We start from the raw sequence: 19786 nt of genomic DNA on the forward strand, positions 1-19786 counted from the left end.
AATGCCTGATAAAGCAGCGTTTGTGAGCGCAGTGCTGCTTTGTGTACAGCGTTACTTGGGAAACAGCAATTTTTACCGATCCAAAAGCTGCATCTAGTGGCAAAGACTGAATTTGCATTTTCATTCAGACCAATGTGAAAAGACCAGCAAGTGGGAAGGCAAAATGCTAATGCTTGATGTCAACATGAAACGGCTTGGGATTTGTTTTAAAAACGACTCGTTTCAATGATTCAGTCAACTCTTTCTTTCGAGAGACAATAATTTTATACATGGTGCACTTTCAGATTTAAAACTTTGCAGGATGCTTTCATTCACTTAGAGCTGTGTAACACTGCAATAAAAGGTAATTTTCAAAAATCCATAATGGGGCACTTTAACTGAAATAAAATAAATAAAAATAAAATGCAAAATAGTATATAAATAATACTACTGTAACCCTATGAATGGAAAGATCAGTGAGATTATTATTTAAAAAATATCTTATTTGTGTTCCACAGAAAAAAGAAAGCCATACCAGTTTGAATCGATGTGAGGGTGAGTAAATGATGGCAGAATTTTCATTTTCATTTTCGAGATGGTAAGTAGAGGTAATAAGTACATGTGATGGAGTGCTGAAGAGGAAGGGAAAGCCAAATTCAATCAGCACAGCTAGAAAGTGAAATCCACCCTGATCAATAAACAGATCAATAGCAAATAGGCAAAATGATACACATACTTTGCATACAGTGCAACACATCATGCTGATTTGCATCTCTACATGACTGACTGTAGCTAGCTGTACTGTAATGTTTTTTCCCCCTGATGGCTTGTGGAAGGTCTGAGTGTAATGCATATTTTTTGTAAAAATGGCATATGGCCATAGCTCTTCATAATGATGAATCATATGTAGCATTTTCCATAAATCACAGATGTGGGAGCCATGCATCTGAAATGAATGTGTTGGCCTTGGGACACATTAGGCTGAACCACTCACTCCTATTCACACATTCTTCCAATTTCAGGCTCAGGTGAACCATACTAGGCTATTCTCCAAGTCCTCTACCTTTCAAGTAGACAAGGGTCCAGGTTTTTGACCAATTGCTGCGTGGTCTGTGGCACATTCACAAAGGAGCCTATAATAGTGCGCTGTGCTCCCAGCGTCATGAATGATTGGTGGGTCTACAAATCTGTATGTCACCGTCCCACAAATTTACTCTACAGGCCATTAGACACATTTATGCTCCAGTTAGGTCACCATAAAACAGTGGAGAGCTAATGTAAACACAGGTAATAATGTCTAACGGTGTGTGTTTGTGAGTGTGACCTTCAGAGACGGCGTCAGCAGACATAATCGCATATCGGTTTTAAAAAGGACCAGAATATTTGACATGTCAGGCTCAAAAGTCTACAGTCTGAAACTGGCAAGAATATAGCAGCAATAAAAGAGATCGTACACATAAAACTGTAAATACTGTCATCGTGCATTCATTCGCATGTCATTTCAAACCTGTATGAACTCGATTTTCTTCTGTGGAACACAAAATAAGATGTTTTGAATGAACATAAATTAATGAATTAATTAATTTTGTCCATACAATGAAAGTCAATGGGGCCCAAAACAACATTGGAACCCATTGACATTTATTAAATGGAATGACATGAATATGAGCAAATGGTCTAGTGCAGGATGACTGCACTAAATATGTAAATATCTATGTATGGGTATGTACATAAAAATTCTGTATTTTTTAGACACTGTTAAGTTAAAAGAAGATAAATGTTTAAAACAGCAGTGGAGACCCCTGCTCCAGACTATTAGAGTGCATTCTGTGTATATTATCCCTAAGTAGAACATTCCAAATAAGTCACCTTTTAAGGTTCCATTTCAGTTAGGCTGCTGATTTAGTTCTAGCATGCCTGATAAACATACATTATGCGTGCCGCTCTACTCTGCACCAGACTTGGTGAACCTCCATAAGCAGCCCAGGGGTAGAGGGGTCATTCTCTCCTTCTCATTTAGTATCTAATGAGGCATGGTGCTGCATAGGCTATAAACTCCCAGACCTCTCAGAGGCACACCTTTGCCACCTGAGAGGCTGACTGGCTGAATACTTAGCATGACAAGAGTGGCACAGCATGGGAAGGCAAAACGTTTGATGTTCCTCAAAAAGCTCTTGTGTGCACGTTGCATGGCAAATTAAATATTCCCAAGTACCTGGTAATATTGTTGCAAATAATAAATTCAGAAAATCCAGCTATTCTTTTTTGGAAATAATGAAGATTTATATTTAGTATTATCATGCCATATACATACATAAACACACACACACACACACACACTATGTGTTATATGTTATTATGTGCCTGTTATATATAGTATATTGTTATAACTGTTAATGACATAATACTGTACATAACAATGAATTCTGATTAATGCAGGCATGTGTCACCTGTCTTATTCTGATTTTTGGTAAATATGTTAAACCAATCAGGTTAATGCATTTACATGAAACATAAATAAATCACAATATGCAACACAAACTCATAAGAACTTGTAAGTTGCCAATTTCAATTAACCACCCCTTCAATATGATTTCTAGGTTATTTTTAATGTCTTCACCTAAATCTATACAGTTGGACATGAGCAGAACAAAAACATATATACAGTATGATTGTACAAATTCTCATGAAACTGTAAAACCCCCATGAAATGTCATGAAAGTGTGTTGAAATAATATGATTAAATTCTGGTCAGCACAGGTGAAAAAATTTTTTTTTTCTTTTTTGGAATAACGCAAACTGATGAATTGTGCAAAATAAGATCAGGAAAGTTTCAAAGTAAATAAGTTTTTGATTTCATGTTGAAACCCTATCATAACAAGTGGGGCTGCAAAAAGGATGAAAATAGGTCTGGGTGAAAGCTGGAACACACACACATTGTCTGGGGCAGCAGACATCTGGATCAGGTGCTGCAGCGAGGGTGGGGATGTATGGGTGTGACTGTTAGATCAGAGGATGGAGCACTGGATGCCACATTTGATGGACAGGCCTGTTACCAAGGGTCCTTTCACGTCTATCACAGCCAGAGGGGACCAGCATGTGTGTTTGTGTGTGACAAATTGTTGACACCACACTTTTTAGACTGGGTGTGATAATATACAAATGTGTGTGTGTTTGTACATCTGAGCCCCACTGCGATTTAGTTTTGGAATTTCTGAGCAGGACCAGATGTGCTTTGTGCAGATGACTGCAAGAGATGGGAAATTAACAGAAAACAAAACGAAAAATGAACAAAAAATTGCAGGAGATGATATTGTCTCATGTGAAAAGAACACATTGGATGCTTCAGCTGCTGGAAGCAACTCTCAGAAAAGAAAATAACACTGAATTTCAAAATTCCTGCAATTTATCTTTGTTTCATTCGCAGCAATAATATCATAGCCAACTTTTTTGTCTGTTACTAGACTTGGCTGTATACCACAAAACTGAGTTTGGCTGGACTGGAACTCTGGAGTTTCTTTCTTACACACTTTGACTCCAAACAGCCAGACAGTCAGGCTAAAACATGAGTCACATGGTAAAACATTTCTGCTAGAAGAGTGAAAAAACCTGTTAAGAATCTATCTAGGTCATACCAAGTCTATTTTTAGGACCATTAAAATTCATCACATTATTTTCATGCCAATTAAAGACAACCATACAAGCCAATTCTGATTTATTTAACAAAAAGTCTGTATATATCATTTAAATATTTAAAACATTATTAGTATATTAAGTATTATTAAACAGTGACATATGTAATTCCATTATTTGCTAAATTGAATTTAATGTTAAAAAATACAATGAAAAAAAAAATAGGCAAAATATTATTTTGGCAAGAAATATGATCTGACTGAAATGATCCTTTGTGAGATTTACCCGGAAACCTAGTATAATATGGAGTGGGAGCTGTAGGCACTAGATGGCAGTGTGGTTAGACCCAAAAGAACATTTGACACCAAGCACATATACAGTAGTTGACAATGTGACCTTTTCTTAAGTTCAGTCTTTAGATAGTTTTTTAATGTTGTCAAAGAAAACATTTAATACAACCCACTACAGAACAGCTTCTACCTATAGGAAACTGTTAAACACAACCTGAACACTGCCTCCTGATAACAGCAGCATTGCTTTGTAGAAAAAGTATTCATGAATGGATGCTTCTACTCCGGAATATGACTCATGGTGAGTGTATCTAATTAGTGTTGCTTGTTACAGTATTGTACTATAGCTCATGCTTAGGGTTAGGAGTTTTGGAAAAATTGTGGTGGTGACATTTGAAGTGCAATAGACCACTCACACTGTCATAAAGCAATGTAAAAATCTACTGAGTTTTATTGTCAGAAAGTACTGCTGTATACTATATTGTTGTAGATCTATTAAATACAAGTTTGACATGCTAGAAGGTTTTGATTTGAAGTGTGAAGTCTGTAGCTTTTGGAAGCGTTCAGGGACCTCAGTCAACCAAGGTCCCACTTCCAGATCCTCCCCCTCCTTCCCTGAGGAAAAGTCCTCCATTTGATTTCTGTCAATAAAAAGATAAACATTTCCCCTATCAGCTTTAGACACTTCTCACTGCCATTTAACCGGAGGAAACTAATGATTTCTCAAGCCGCTAACAACCGTCAATCTCTGCCATGAGAGAGGGAAATGGCTCATGACCGGCCGAATGAACAGACTGCATCAGGAGACATGGCACAAACAGCGGTCAGAGAGGGAGACCGGTTTATTCAGGTCATGACAGCTAGACTTTTCTTTCAACACATGAAATTCCACTAGCCACTTTTACACCTCTGAATCTTTGCAATTCACCAAATATCAATACATGTTTTCTAGGGCTGTCAACCGATGAAAATATGTAATTTTCATCTTCAATCAATTTCATTGGAAATTACCCACAAAAGATAATTTAAAGCCATTATTTTGTCAAATGAGAAAAACATCAAATAGTCATTACAAAAAGTAGCTTTAAGGCTTTTCCACACTGCCAGAGAACCCGGCAGCATCGCTGCATAGAATTGATGTATAGCTTTCTTCTAGAGTAATGGATATTCAAGTTGCATTTCTTGATGCAGCAGCTGACTGTGGTAAATCAAAGTGGTTTTCTGAATTACTCCTGAGCCCATGTGGCTATATTTAATACTGCAGCATGATGGTTTCTTATGCTATGCCATGTGAGGGCTCAAAGGTCAAGCACATTCAACTGAGGTTTCCTGCCTTGTGCTACATGTACTGTAATTTCTATGGATTCCCTGAATCTTTTCACTATATTATGTAGGGTACTTGGTGAAAGACCTAAATTCTTTGCAATTTTGCATTGCGAAATGTGATTTTTGATTTGTTTCACACTTCTCTCATGAAATTTGGCACAAAGTGATGAGCCATGATCCAGCTTTGCTTGGAAAGACTGAGATGCTCCTTTTACACCTAAACATGATACCCTGACCTATTACCAATTCACCTGCTTACTGTGAACTCTTTCAAAACAGTTTTAGGTGGATATTCTATAACCTTTTCAATTTTATTTTGCCTCTGTCCCAACTTTTTTGTAGTGTGTTGCAGCCAGCAAAAACGAAATTTGTTCATATTTACAAAATACATTTACGTTGGTCAGTGAAAGCTTTGGAAATCTTTTCTTTGTACTTTTGTCAATTAAATAAGTTAAATAGACAGAACAAATCACAGATTCTTGATTTTATTACATTTTACAAAATGTCCCAACTTCTCTGGAATAGGGGTTTTAGTTTTTTATTCATATGTTTTTTACATTTTATTTTCAGATTTTTTTATTCATATGCAAATATGAAATTACTATTATTATTATTATTATTATTTTACAAAATTATACTCTAAATAAGAAATCAAAACTGCCAGTAGGTGGCAGTAAATTAGGGGATGAAATTAGACTCAAAATTATTAATAGAAGCACGGAAAATTATCCATGTTCTGCATAAATTTTATATAGGTATCTTACTAACCACAAACAAATGCCTTTCAATTTGATTCGGGATTAAATTATTGTGCAGCGATTTGTACAAATACAGACATGTTTGCAAATAAAAATGTTCTTTTCTGCATTAATATATCATAAATTGCTCATGCAAAAAGGAATCCATTCATATGTGGATCAGGTAACACACGTGCATTAATTGACGTCTAAGTTCCAGTTGATCTTGTTCACTTCATTTGTATTTTGAGACTTCATTTTCGCAGTTTACAGCATTTCACATCACACACACACACACAACTACCAACGAACAAGGCCCAGTGCAATTCATTAACGTGTACACGATTTGAAAAATTTGCAAATGTGCGTCACTACACTGAAACAAATGCTTTTCAACCAGTGTCTGCAGAGTTAAGAATTACATTAATGTGCAGCATTTTAGTCAAATAGAGACATATTTGTGAATACAAATGTTATAGTTTGTATTGAATGATCATAATTTGTAAATGTAGGGATTAAAATGTGCATTTGTGGATCAGGCGATGCACGTGCATTCACCATAATAGTCTGTAGCATTCAAATTCAAGTAGCCAACATTGTGAATATGGAAATATAATATAAGGAAGAAGATTATAGGGCCAAAAAAAAAACCCATCTCCAAAATAAAGTAATTAGCCTATAATGCGAGATTAAACTCATTAAATCTGTATCTGTCTGTATCTGTACAAATCGCTGAACAATCATTTAATCCCAAATTCCACAGACTCAAATTGAAAGGCATTTGTTTGTGGTTAGTAAGATACATGTATAAAATTTATGCAATACATGGACAATTTTGCTTGCATCTATTAATCATTTTGAGTCTAATTTCATCCCATAGTAAATGTTGCATTGAATAGGCAATTCACTCATTCATTCATTCAGTTCGATTTGATTCAGTTCGATTCAGCAAAGAATCCTGAAGAAAATCTACCATGGTTTCCACAAAAATATTAAGCAGCAGGCCCATTTTCAACATTGATAATAACAAGAAAAATGTTCTTGAACACCAAATCTGTCACAGCTGGAGTGCCTAAGACAGCCACCAGAGGGCACTCCTGTGGTTTTGTGTGAGCACATGGCTTGTGTTGTGTTTGTTTGGTGCCATGTGCTCTCTCCTGTCTTTTTAGCTGTGTCAAAAGCTCTAAAATGCTGCCTGCCAAGGCAGGAAGGCATCAAGGCACGTCCGAATCCTAATTCTGCTTTACTTCCTGTCTCCGGAGGTACCTTCTTCTGATAAAATTTTGAAGGCAGCATAGATGTATCCTTCACTACCTTTGATATCCCATAATCCTGTGTGTTCCATTCCGTGACTGTTGAACTAAAAAATAAAGATGGCGTCCGAAAGTTGCATTTGGTGGTCAGTCTATGTGTAAATGTATATTTCTGACTTACTTTTTGCACTTTTGATGTTTTTTCTAACGAGAAATCAGTATTATAGTAATTAAATATTTGTTTAGTTATCATCAAAACCCATTCTATTTTGTTGTAGATCATTAAATGGTTACACTGCCTCAGAAGCCTGTCCGAAATCACTTTCATGAGGTGCCTTCATGCAAAAACGCTGTCTGCAAAGTCATTGCCTCATAAGGCAGCGAGGCAGCAAGTCAGCTGCCTAGGCTTTCAGATGCAGCCATTGTCTGACTCCTCCCATCTTGTCACCTTATTATTGTTACAGTTGCTCCACCTGTGTCTCCCTCATTACCCTCCTTGTTTATCTCCCTATTTATTCTCCAGGTGTCTGCAGTTCTGTGCTGATCCGTTGTTTTTTTGTCAGTTGTGCTCGTGGTGTGTAAAATGAATAAACAAATTAAAATTCCCATCCACACTAAAAATAATACAACATAATATAATATAATATAACATAATATAATTAAAAATAATATAATATAATATAATATAATATAATATAATATAATATAATATAATATAATATAATATAATATAATGATCATTATTATTGTTCCCTAAAGGTGAAATGACCTGTATATATATATTATATATATATATATATATATATATATATATTTTTTTTTTTTTTTTTTAAACCTTGCTACATGTATTGCGTTAGGCTAACCGAGACTTGTCATTTGCACTTACATATTTTTTAATTTTTATTGCTTCTATTGTCCTCATTTGTAAGTCGCTTTGGATAAAAGCGTCTGCTAAATGACTAAATGTACTGCAAATGTAAATGTAAAAAGACCCATTTTTCCTACAACCTGAGTCCTCGCATCATCTCTCTACACGCCCCGTGACAGAACAGATCAGCCATCATAGGACTCAGCGGAGAATTGGCTCACTCCAGCTTCCAGCTGTGACTAACTGCAGCCCCCTCTACCAACGCATGCATCAGGGAACTAACCTGAGGGAGTTTGCTGTGTTCAGGAGTGCTACAGAGGGGCTGGATTATAACAATGTGGCTCTCAAGGATTTGTTTTATTATGCCCTTGATGAGCCTATCAGCATAGAGAGGATGGTTATTATGAAGCATATATATTTTGAGGTATTTGTTGAGTTCCTAGCCCACAGAGGGAGAGACAAGTCCACCTCTAGCCTTGCTGCAGCTTCCCCGGTGATGGTCACCCATTTATCGCCTCACCCTCGCAAACACAGTAAAAGGACTTCAGTCACTTAAAAAATCGCCTAATCCGGTGGTCGCCTGGGGGTCCTGGGGGACCCACCTGCAGTGGTCCCAAGTCTGGTGGTCCTGGAGGACCCGACCCTGGTGGTCCCTAACCTGGTGGTCCTGGTGGAGCAGACTCCAGTGGTCCCAAGTCCGATGGACCCTGTGGCCCCTAAGCAAGCCACTCCAGAACAGCCTGCCACAGATCAACCCATTCTCACTACTACTGCCACGAAGGCCATCACTGAGCACCCCGCTCCCCTCATTTCGGCCATGGAGGCCACCACAGAGCCACTCGCTCTCACTGTTGTTCCCATAGAGGCCATCACTGAGCAAACTGCTCTCCTTGTCTCGGCCACAGAGACCGCTACAGACCCACCCAATTTCTCTGCTGCTGCCTTAATCAAGTAGCCCGACTTCGCTTTTCACCTCAGGGCTGTTCTGTGTGCATGGACTGCTTCGAAGTCCACACCAGAACCTGCTTTAGTCCAGGAGACTACAGAATGCACTCATGAATCCACTCCAATCCGGGAGCTTTCAGAGTCCAGTGATGAACCTGCTCCAGTCTGGGAACCTTCAGAGTCCACTCATGAACTCGCTCCAGTCTAGGAGCCTTTAGTGTCCAGTAACGAACCCACTCCAGTCCAGGAGCCTTAAGAGTCCACTCAAGAGCAAGCTCCAGTCTGGAAGCATTCAGAGTCCACTCATGAACCCGCTCTAGTCTGGGAGCCTTCAGGGCCTGCTCCAGTTCCTCCCGAGATGGTGGCTTCTGCTGCAGAACCTCTCGAGGTGGCGGCATGTACTTCAGTTCCTCTCAAGTGGTGGTTCTCTTCTCCGCCTGCTCCGCCCTAGTGGGCTTCAGCTCCACCCTAGTGGGCTTCAGCTCCACCCTGGTGGGCTTTCGCTCCACCCTGGTTCCATGATCTACCTCAGGGTCCAAGTCCTCTTCCCCTACACGGGCCTGGCCCACCATACCTCCCCCTAGTCCACCTTGGGAGGGGTTAAGGGAGGGGTTATGTCACAGTCTGCAGCTAAAGTGTCCAAGATGGCCACCAGAGGGCAATCCTGTGGTTTTGTGTGAACACATGGCTTGTGTTGTGTTTGTTTGGTGCCATGTGCTCTCTGCTGTCTTATTGTCTGTCCCCTCCCATCTTGTCACCTCATTGCTTCAGTTGCTCCACCTGTGTCTCCCTCGTTACCCTCCTTGTTTATCTCCCTATTTATTCTCCAGGTGTCTGCAGTTATGTGCTGATTCATTGTTTTTTAGTCAGTTCTGCTAGTGGTGTGTATTATGTCTACCCGTATTATTGTTCCTAGCCTGCCTGCCTGTTTTTCCCTATCATCAAATGAATGCATCCTTGGTGGACATCTTTGAAAAACATTAACAATCTTACTGACCCCAAATGTTTGAATGGTTGTGTATATGGTTTTATTTAGGGGTCAAAAAGTATAAAAACCTTCAATATAAAAATTTAAGGAAACAACCTTTCCAATCATCTCAAGTTACCTTATACGCAAATCTGTCTGAACAATTCATTAAACATTATAAGCATAATTTCATGGCATAAATGCATGATTTCAATCAGAGTGTTAACAGGAGAGGATTGTCGCCTGAACAGGTACAGACAAGTCCTGACAGAGGGAAGATGGAAGCTCATTAAACACTTCCTCTTATCACTGGCTGATCTGTAACGTGTGGAACACACTGGATATTCATTAGCTCTCTCTCCTCTTATCCTGTCAGGTTTAATTGCTAATGATCCTTTCTGTGTGCCTATGCAGGTGCCTGCCGTAATGCCTGACAAATTGAATCTACGCTTACAAAAAGAAGGCTTCTGTACAGAAGTGCATACAATTTCCGAGGTTGGTCCTTTATTGCGGTGGTGGCTGCTTACAGTACAGTCTCTCTTTCCTATTCCTGTACCTGTTGGTTGCAAACTACAGATGAGGATATGATGCATAGCGATGGCTAAAACACTGAGCATCTGTGACCTGTGCTGTGGCTGAGAAAATCTGTGTCTAAAGAGTCGAGACTTGGGGGTAGAGTCAAAACGGCCCTTCTGTGGCCATAAAGAGAGAACTCTAACCCATGTCTATCCATCAATGCCCGTTAATCCACTTGTGTCCACCAAGCCGTTTGTGTCTGTGGTTTTGAAATATGCTTCAAATAAAGACAAATCGTCTGCCAGTAGTGACAGATGCATGCCATTTTCATGAATCTCATGTATTGCAATCAGCAAATGATGAAGAATGTTACCATGAGAAAATCAGATTGATTACCTCATGTGGTAAATGCCATCTCTGTTGTTCTTTTTCAACACCTGTGATGGCACAGAGGGCAAACCTTGTTGAAACTATTCTGAGCAAATCTAAAAATAATTTTGTATGAGTAAGGCTTAATGCACATGTGAAAAGAAATTGGGTGAAAATTGTTTTGTTTTCTTCTTGGAGAACTTTTGTGATGTAAAAGAAGGTCAATTTTTGCCAAATTCTAAGCTTTCCCTGCCAAAAAAACCCAAACAAACAAACAAACCAAAAAAAAAAAAAAACTTAAACCAGCCTAAGATCTTAGATAAAATAAAATAAAATAAAATAAAATAAAATAAAATAAAATAAAATAAAATAAAAATGAGCTTACAACAAACTACTTTCAGGAGCTGAATTAAATTAATCACATAACATTTAAAATATATGCCAGCTATCTAAACCTAATGTTCTACTCAAATACATTTTTTAAAACTGCATATTCACCTTAAATCACACATTTACCGACCAGTCTTGTCCTTTAAAGGTTATACAGAAGCAGCAACTGACTGTCCTCATCTGGAGTGCTACCAAAACGAATCTCTGTGATGTTCCAACAAGTTATGAGTCATCATTTCAGTCCTCCGTCTCCACTGAGCCAGTTGTCTAATAATAGATACTCAAACTTTAGGTTTGAACATTTGCATTCTTAGCTGCCAGCTACTGTATGCCAAAAAGATCAGTTATCATAGTCACTATCAATGAATACAGATATGGCCTATTCAAAGCTCTGAATAAATGAGTCCAATAAACAACACTACAAGCATATCCTGAGTTTTGAATCACTCTCATGCAGCCTTAAGGAACCCCAGTAACAAATAACATCATGGAGTGCCTCAAGATCTTTCTGACTGAAGACATGAGAACGGATCCCTGTGAAAAAAGTTCTATTTTCTGAGGGAATGAAAGAGGGATACAGCAACAGGCTGCTCATGGAAAATAAATATGCCATCATTGCTCATTGTATGAGAACTGGGAAAGTGTTTCAAGGCACAATTGGACAATCAAACAATACTGATTTTCTATTTAAAGCTTTTTTTATGAAATGCTGTTACTATCAATACAATACTGGTGTTCTGTGCTAAGTAGCTCTCCCAACTGTGAAATCTCCCAAATAAATAAATAAATAGCCTACATATATAAATGTAAATAAACATCAAATATGGTCTGATTGGCATGGATTGTGCAAGGTTGTACAGCAAATTTCATCATAGGAAACTTGTCATGCCTAGTTAAGACACAGTGTAACAGTCCTTCCTCTTGGCTCATGAAGTGCCAAGTTTATAATTTTGCTAAATAAATTCACAAACTAATATAAAATTGAAAAGTACAAAGGTAAACTATGAGATAATTATTTAGATTTTTTTTCCCCAGTTATTTTTGTTCCTGGCAAAAATATCACAGTGTGGGAGGATAGATCAGGGCCAGACTCATTTCAACACTTACCCTATCCTGCGGTGAGAGTGAAATGGAACCACCAGATCTATTTGTGGAATCTAAATAAACCATTCAAAAAAATACCACCCTTAAAACTGCCCCGCTGATACATTCTCTATATTAGAATTCTCCAGAACTGTCCACAGCTTTACTGTCAATTAAAAAAAGATACTGTTACTTTCCCAAGAGATGTGTCATGTCTGACATTTATAGCATGAAACAAGATGGAATATCTTGATGAAACATTATTTTAAAAAAAAAACATGCTGACCAAAAACTAGCCGAGTCATACATTTGATAAGTCAACAACCTCACATCGACTTTGGTTTACATACAATTTTTCTTTAATATAATAATGCACACAGATGTGCACACACGCACATGTTGGGTTTCCATGTTTTATGGTGACATCCCATAGTCGTAAAAAAAAAATGTCCCTACAATGTCAAGATATACTGGTATTACTATTACCTAAGGGGGCATTTGGTCCTCATAATGTAGGGAATACCAGGAACACTAACAAAATATTGTATATGTGAAAGTATTTAATTTTCATAGTTTGCATTTATCAGTCAAGATCCTCCAGAAATCGTTCTAATATGCTGATTTGGTGATGTAATTAATGGATGGTTACTGAACAAAATTATTAATTCTCTAAAAAAAACTTACTGACCCAAAATGTTTGAATGGCACTGTGCATGTATATATTGTACATAAAAAATAAGTATTTCTCTTATTTTATATTATTTAATAGATATAAACAGAATTATACATATATAAAAATGGAATACACTTCAAAATACTATTTCATATACATACTTCATAAAAAAATGGCTTCTGAAAATGTTGTGTAACAGTCACTGTTCTTCCTTTAGTTTAACATTTCAATCCTGTTGAATTGATTCAGATACATTCAGCATGTCATAAAAAGAAAAATAATTGCTTGTGTAAAGTTTTGCTTGAGCTATTAAAAGGGATAAAGCTTTGAAGAGAATAATCCATTATAACACATGATAACACATCATAACCTTAGGTTAATTATTTGAATTAATTGTTTATTGTTTGTGGTATAATAGAAAAGTGTGGTGAATGAATGTGTCTATTTTCAGTATGCAAAGGAAATGCTAAAAATGACACAAAGCTAAGCCTAATCAAACAGACAAACAATTCCCTGCCAAAAAAAAAAAAAAAAAAAAGAAGACTGTAATTTCTGAGGCTGTGAGAGCCTGAAGATTAAATATAGTGTCTTGATTAATGCTCCATTTTCAGAAATCCTTCAATCTAGCAGGTGGCCAAACATTTTAGGAGACAGATACTGATGACTTTATTACAAGGTTCTGAGGCAGCAACGGAAAAGCCTATGGAAAGAAAAAACAACCCAGAAGAGCTGTCATAAAGCCACTGTGAGGGAAAGGACAAAAAACGTCCGGTTGTTATTTGTTCCACATCAGCTAGAACTGGTTTTGCTTCAATTAAGGTCAGCCGTTGAATTGCGCTTTACAAAAGCCACCTGTATTCTTGGAGAGCAATCACAATCTAGCGCTCTATTTTTGGATTGCCCCCATCTGTGCTTGAAGCACCTATAAAATAGGCAATTTTACAGGTGGAACCGTGGATCAGTCAGCTGTGTCTGAGGGATAACCGATCTGGGCATGTGAAGATGCCTGGAGCTTGACAGCCTGGTGGATTGAAGGACCACACAGCTCATGTCATTTACTCAGAGTGAGAAAAACACAGAGAACAAGAGAAATCACAGGAAACCAGTGGCCTTCCCTTTCAATTTACACTATTACTTTTACAATTTGTCTGTGCATGTCTATTAACACTGAAGATTGTTATGACAATTCGCAAAAGTAATCATGCAAATTGTGATGAGCTGCTGGTTTCTCATGGCTTCTGTCTCTCTTTCTCTCTCTCAACAATTTAAACAATTGCTGAAATATGTTGCCGATGTGCTCGAGGAGAGAGGTGACATGCTGTTATCCACAGAGACATCCGACCTCTAATTGCTTTCAAAAGCCATTTCCTATGATATTTGGCCACAGCAGAAGTTCATTTGCATCCTATGAAGAAGGTGCCTTGTTTTTCTAAGTGCGCTTGCCAAACGGTTCACACTTTCACATGCTAATTATCCTATGAGTCATCGTTACCTGTGCATCACGGCCCCATAAAAAGGTAAAAAAGGTAGAGAACAAGATGGAGAACTGTACTTATTAACATGGCTCACCCTGATTTTCCTCAAATGCAGGGAAGACAAATTAAACTTTTTTTAAGGCTATAATCCTGCTTGTTGAGGAATGTTTTTGAATGTATTGTGATTCCACAGTTCAGAAAGCACATTGTGAAAGTATTATCACCTAATTTACTTTTAAATTAGATCTTATTATTTAGGGTAGGTCTGACAGTGAATGCAGGGATTTAATAAGTTGTTTTAATTCAGCTTTGATGTTAAAGAAATAAACTGTATTTTAAAATACATTAAAATAGAAAACAATTATTTTGTAAAACTGTAATATTAGTTTTATTAAACTTATATATGATCAAATAAATGCATCCTTGGTGAAAGATGATCTTACCTGTTTTAACTTCTTCAAGTCTTCATCCAACTCAAGATTGTCCAAAATCACAGCCACAAAAAGACTCAGAAGGATCTAAAAGACAAAAACATAATTGAATTTAGCTTTTGTTACAATTTGCCAATACATCCTTGTATGCATTCATACTGTTTAGACAAAACAAATACGCCATTTGAACATAATTAAGACAATTGTTTCATTAGTCACATATCTTAACTGAACATCAACAGGTCTCAGCAGTTTTGAGACATAAACACCGTGATGTGGCCTCAATATTCTCTGCCATACATTGTCAGTAGGTGTATTGTGCTCATAGGGTGATGCTGACAGATAATCTGTCATGCAAACATGAGTTCTGTCCAAGATGTAGCTATTATCCAACAATAAAAATAGCATTTGAAAAGAGCCAAAGGAAAACAAAAATGTTTCACCATAAACACAGCAAACAAAAGATTAGATGCTCAGGACAGCAACAACAAAAATGTAGTAAATCAATCACAGCTGACTGTGCCTTAGAGGTCATCAGTGCTTTGATATTTAATGACACTTCTCCTTATATGTGAGGTGTCTACAGCTGTCCTCAAATGCATTAGGCATTGTGTCTTTTCTCTTTATCATATTTTCTTTTTTCTTTTTTTTGTGACAGGAAATTAATAAATGATTCAGTCGTGTCTTGATTACATGCTTGGTCTGTTCTGTCATTAGTGTGCACTCTCATTCAAATGTCAAATTTAAATGGCTGCTCCTCACTCAAACTTGTCAAAAGTTTCAAAAAATAATTACGACCATAGTGCAATTACATCCAGAGTACTTTCTGTTCTCAACTGAGGATATTGCCAAGAAATGGTTAACATAAATCTATAGCCAAGATTTCATGTGCAAGTATGCTTATACAGTATGTGCATTGCATTGTGGAGATTTTATGGCAATGGTTGGTAAAACAACAAGAAGACACCAATTGTTAAATGTTTGCTTGTAATATCTGTAATGGGGAGTGACAAGGGCCGTGATGTGGCTGTGAAATGCCCCAAAGATGTGTTTTTTTTAGAGATAAAAATACAGGTGAAGGAAGTGTTTGATGTCAGGTGTGACGACTATAAAGTGCATTTGTGTTAGGATGTTTCCAGAGGCAATTTACTGCTATATTTCCTAAGCAAGTCTTGTTTCTTTAGTTTCTGTTCATGGCTAGGAGACAGCACAGAAATTTATCCATGTCCACTCTATACACAACACAAGTTTTTCAGGCTACAAGCAGTCAGATAGTCACAAAACAAACCAGGATTTTCTCCTTAAAGTCTTTATAATTACTGCCTGAAGAAAACATAGTAGGCAGTACTCAACTGCTGTACTACAGAAAGTCCTACACACAGACTGATCTGCTTTATTCACATTCACTAAAAACCTGAGTATCTTAGACATCAGCTAGAGTGCTGCATCTCTTCAAACCACAGAAAACTGTCCATTAGAGGTTGGAATACTGCTCTCACTAACATCCAATCTGCTACAGGATCTCTGAATATGTTCTCTTGATGGCTAGGTAATCCAGAAGATCAAGAGAGGGAAGGGAGGATGAAGGATGATTCATTTTCTAACAGTCTGGTTAGGTCTCAGCAGCACAAATACAAGCTTCATTTCAGATGCATTTGCTTTGCTGCTGTGTCCCTGAAATTGGGAACACATAGAGCATGTGCAACACATTGAATTGGGGTCCTTTATTGAATACCACAATGAAAATTAATGTGATGAGGTAGATCAGTCTTCAGACAAGTCCACTAATAGTGGTGACACTGAAGTCATGCAACTGTGGTGAAGTTTGCCTACATTTAGATTTTTACTTCTGGTGATTGTATTTAGGCTTCAAAATTTGTGTTAAATTTGTATTTAATTGTAAAGACAATGATGATGAACAAAACGTGTAGGAATTATAAACCTTTGTTGGTTACAGAGCTTATTTTTTTGCAATATTGCAAAAACCAATGGAAAAATCTGACTGGGTGATGCTAACTTTCAAGTTGCCCTACAAAAATATGTAATCTCTGCAGCACTCTATAGAAATCCTTTTGTTTTTTCTTACAGAAAAGGCACAAATAATTATATTTACCAGTGTGGCAAACAGGTGGTAGAGAATGAAGTATATGGCCACCACTGGAGCCCACATCTGTCCCACTGCCACCAGAGTTTGGTCCATGACATCCACCCATCCCTCCTGTGTAAGAATCTGGAACATGGACATAAATGCCTGTAGGAAAGAAAAAGAGAAATCATCAGCCTGTATTTTTTTTTTTTTATCAGTCTGGATTTCTTTATTCTTTTATGATAAAAACAACAAAAGTCTGTTACAAGCTTGACAGCCCCCAGTGCCTCATCTGGATATTTTGAAAGTCATACACGAGGGTTAAAAAACAATTTCTGGTTAAACTAAAACTTTAATAGTTCATAGGCATAACAGATGTACACTTTCATGAATTTGATAGATGGCGTTAATTGTCCTGTCTCCTGACCTTTCCAGTCATCAAAACAAAATGGAAATTTGAAAACTAACAAGGCTGAGTAACAATTTTACATTTGTCGATTTTCCTAAATATGAGCTCATGTTTATATAAGGATTTTTGACTAAAAAGTGTAGCAACAAAAATAAGACAAGGCAGAGCACAACATTCACTGAAATGGATGCAAATAAAAATAAGGAAGAAGAAAAAACAATGTGTCTCAGCATCAGATGGAGATATGAGACCACATTTTCATGGCCTTTTATTCCATGGAAGTCAAATGAAGGTCTAAACCCAGCTGGTCCCAAGCCTGGTCACAGTCACACTGTCTCTGAGTGACTGCAGATGAAGATAATTTTGCAACAGGTCTATTGACAAGGGAGCTGGGTAAACATCATTATCTTCAATGGTTATCGTGCCACCCGCCTTGGAAATGAGCGGCATCTGTTTATGTGAGCCCCTCCAAATCCCAGCACGCACTGGGATCAGTGGAGTCCCACTAATAACGGAGGATAAAAAGACACCACTAATGAGAACCCCTCTCATGAGCACATAGTATCAAAAAATGTGGAAGAGAGTCTTACATCTGCTGACAAATTAAGTAGTATAATAGATTTAGAGATATTTTGGTCAATGCTGGTTTCTGAGCTTTTCTCTAGATTTAACCAGGGTTTTTCTGATGTGACAATAACTAGTTCTGATGTGACTAGTAAGTGAAAATAAGTATTTTAACATCTCAGCTATTTAAATCACTAATAAAAATGGTCAAGATACCAAAATCTCCAATCGTAATTCGCAGATTTCAAGAACATTATCTGCTCTTCCAAGACCAAATTTTTTTTTAACACTTCATCGTTTGATCTACAGCTACTTTCTGTCTCCAGAAAGAGGGAGATTTACCCGTGGAAATGTGGTGAAACGATCCAAGTCCTCCACAAAGCAGAACATCTGCAGACTGATCGCAGACATCACTATGAGCAGACTGGCAGTGAACACCACTAGACTGCCGAGTTTCTTCCCTGGACCAAAAATCTTGTACACAAAGTCTTCCAATGCCGGAGAAATCTTTATAAGACGGACCACTCGCAAAACCTGCAGATAAAAAGGAAGAACATTTCAGTTTTCTTAATTTAAACCAACTTATCAAAGCATCAACCAACCAATACATGCACAGAATCATCTTATTACACAAGTTTTTTCATAAATATTACCATGAAAACTATCACCAGAAGAAGGCCTATGGAGCATACTGGTGTTTGTTTTATTGATTTTTAATGAGCAAACACTGTTATCAGGTTCTTCCCAGAGTAACTTGGCTACAAATTGCATTGTTGCTCAAGCAGTTATTAAATTACTTTAGGTGACAACAAATTTGAGCAATGATGTATCTAGGTTAAGTTTTGATCAAGAGTGGAGAATGGATATTGATCCAGTTGCTTCTAGGTTAATGTGACCTGGGAGTCCTCCTGCTGTCATTACTTTTAAGTCTAGAAAAACCATCCAGCAATCCTCATTAGAAGGTCTTTCTTCACAACAAACAGATTGACAAATGTGCTTCTTTTAGAGTTTGTTGCTTCAGAGATCTAAAACTACAATGCTCATCTAATGGTGCTGACCATTGTTTATAATATAGATTTTTGCAACTCTATTTCAGTTAAATTCTATCACAAAGTTTCTGTAGCTAAGCACATGCTGATGAATATGTGTAAATATGGTATATATCTTAAATACACTTAAACTTACTTCAGTTGAAAGCATCTTTCAAATACATAAATGAAAATTCTTCTTAGTAAGACAATGAACTTGGGGACACTTTGTGTAATGCACAAGAGATTTCTTACTACATAGCTTGAGAACCAATGGAAATCGAGTACTAATTAGGCTCTCCCGAAAATAAATGTAAGACCTATTGAATACGGCAAACTGGAAAGCAAAGGCTAAGTTTGACCTTTACAGAATGAATACATGACTGGTCTTTCTAGTAAGGAGCTAGAACAGTCTTAAAAACTGCTTATTAAATTATTTTTGTGAATGAACATTTTGCAGATTCTGCAAGGTTTATGTCTACTTATGACCTCAATTTGTTACACACTTTGCAGCTATGTGTTTGCTGATACAATATGTACAGTACCTAACTCACACTGATACAAAAAACCATCTTCAAGAACATAAATGTAAACAAGTTAATAAACGTTGTAAAAAAAATAAAAATAAAAACAATTTCAGAACATTCATTAATTCAAAGTATAATAATTATGTTCAAAAAGTTTTAGAATATGAGTTTGAAGCCAGACATTGCAATTTGCAAAAATGACTCATTTCACTAATGATGGAAAAATATAGAATGCTA

At 37.2% G+C, this 19786-nt stretch overlaps 1 protein-coding gene across 5 annotated transcripts in view; it reads right to left on the reverse strand.

The window, feature by feature from the left end:
- The window catches only part of LOC109063762 (sodium leak channel non-selective protein-like), an 80104-nt gene that overhangs the window by 27954 nt on the left and 32364 nt on the right, over window positions 1-19786 (reverse strand). For all 5 annotated transcript variants that reach the window (XM_042731401.1, XM_042731400.1, XM_042731398.1 and 2 more), the window contains 3 exons: window positions 18337-18528; window positions 17049-17186; window positions 14948-15022 (listed from right to left, as the gene is read on the reverse strand). In XM_042731401.1, coding sequence (XP_042587335.1) covers window positions 14948-15022; window positions 17049-17186; window positions 18337-18528 — 405 coding nt within the window. The remainder of the gene's footprint in view (window positions 1-14947; window positions 15023-17048; window positions 17187-18336; window positions 18529-19786) is intronic.

This window comes from Cyprinus carpio, chromosome B9, assembly GCF_018340385.1.
Source record: "Cyprinus carpio isolate SPL01 chromosome B9, ASM1834038v1, whole genome shotgun sequence".
NCBI lineage: Eukaryota > Metazoa > Chordata > Actinopteri > Cypriniformes > Cyprinidae > Cyprinus > Cyprinus carpio.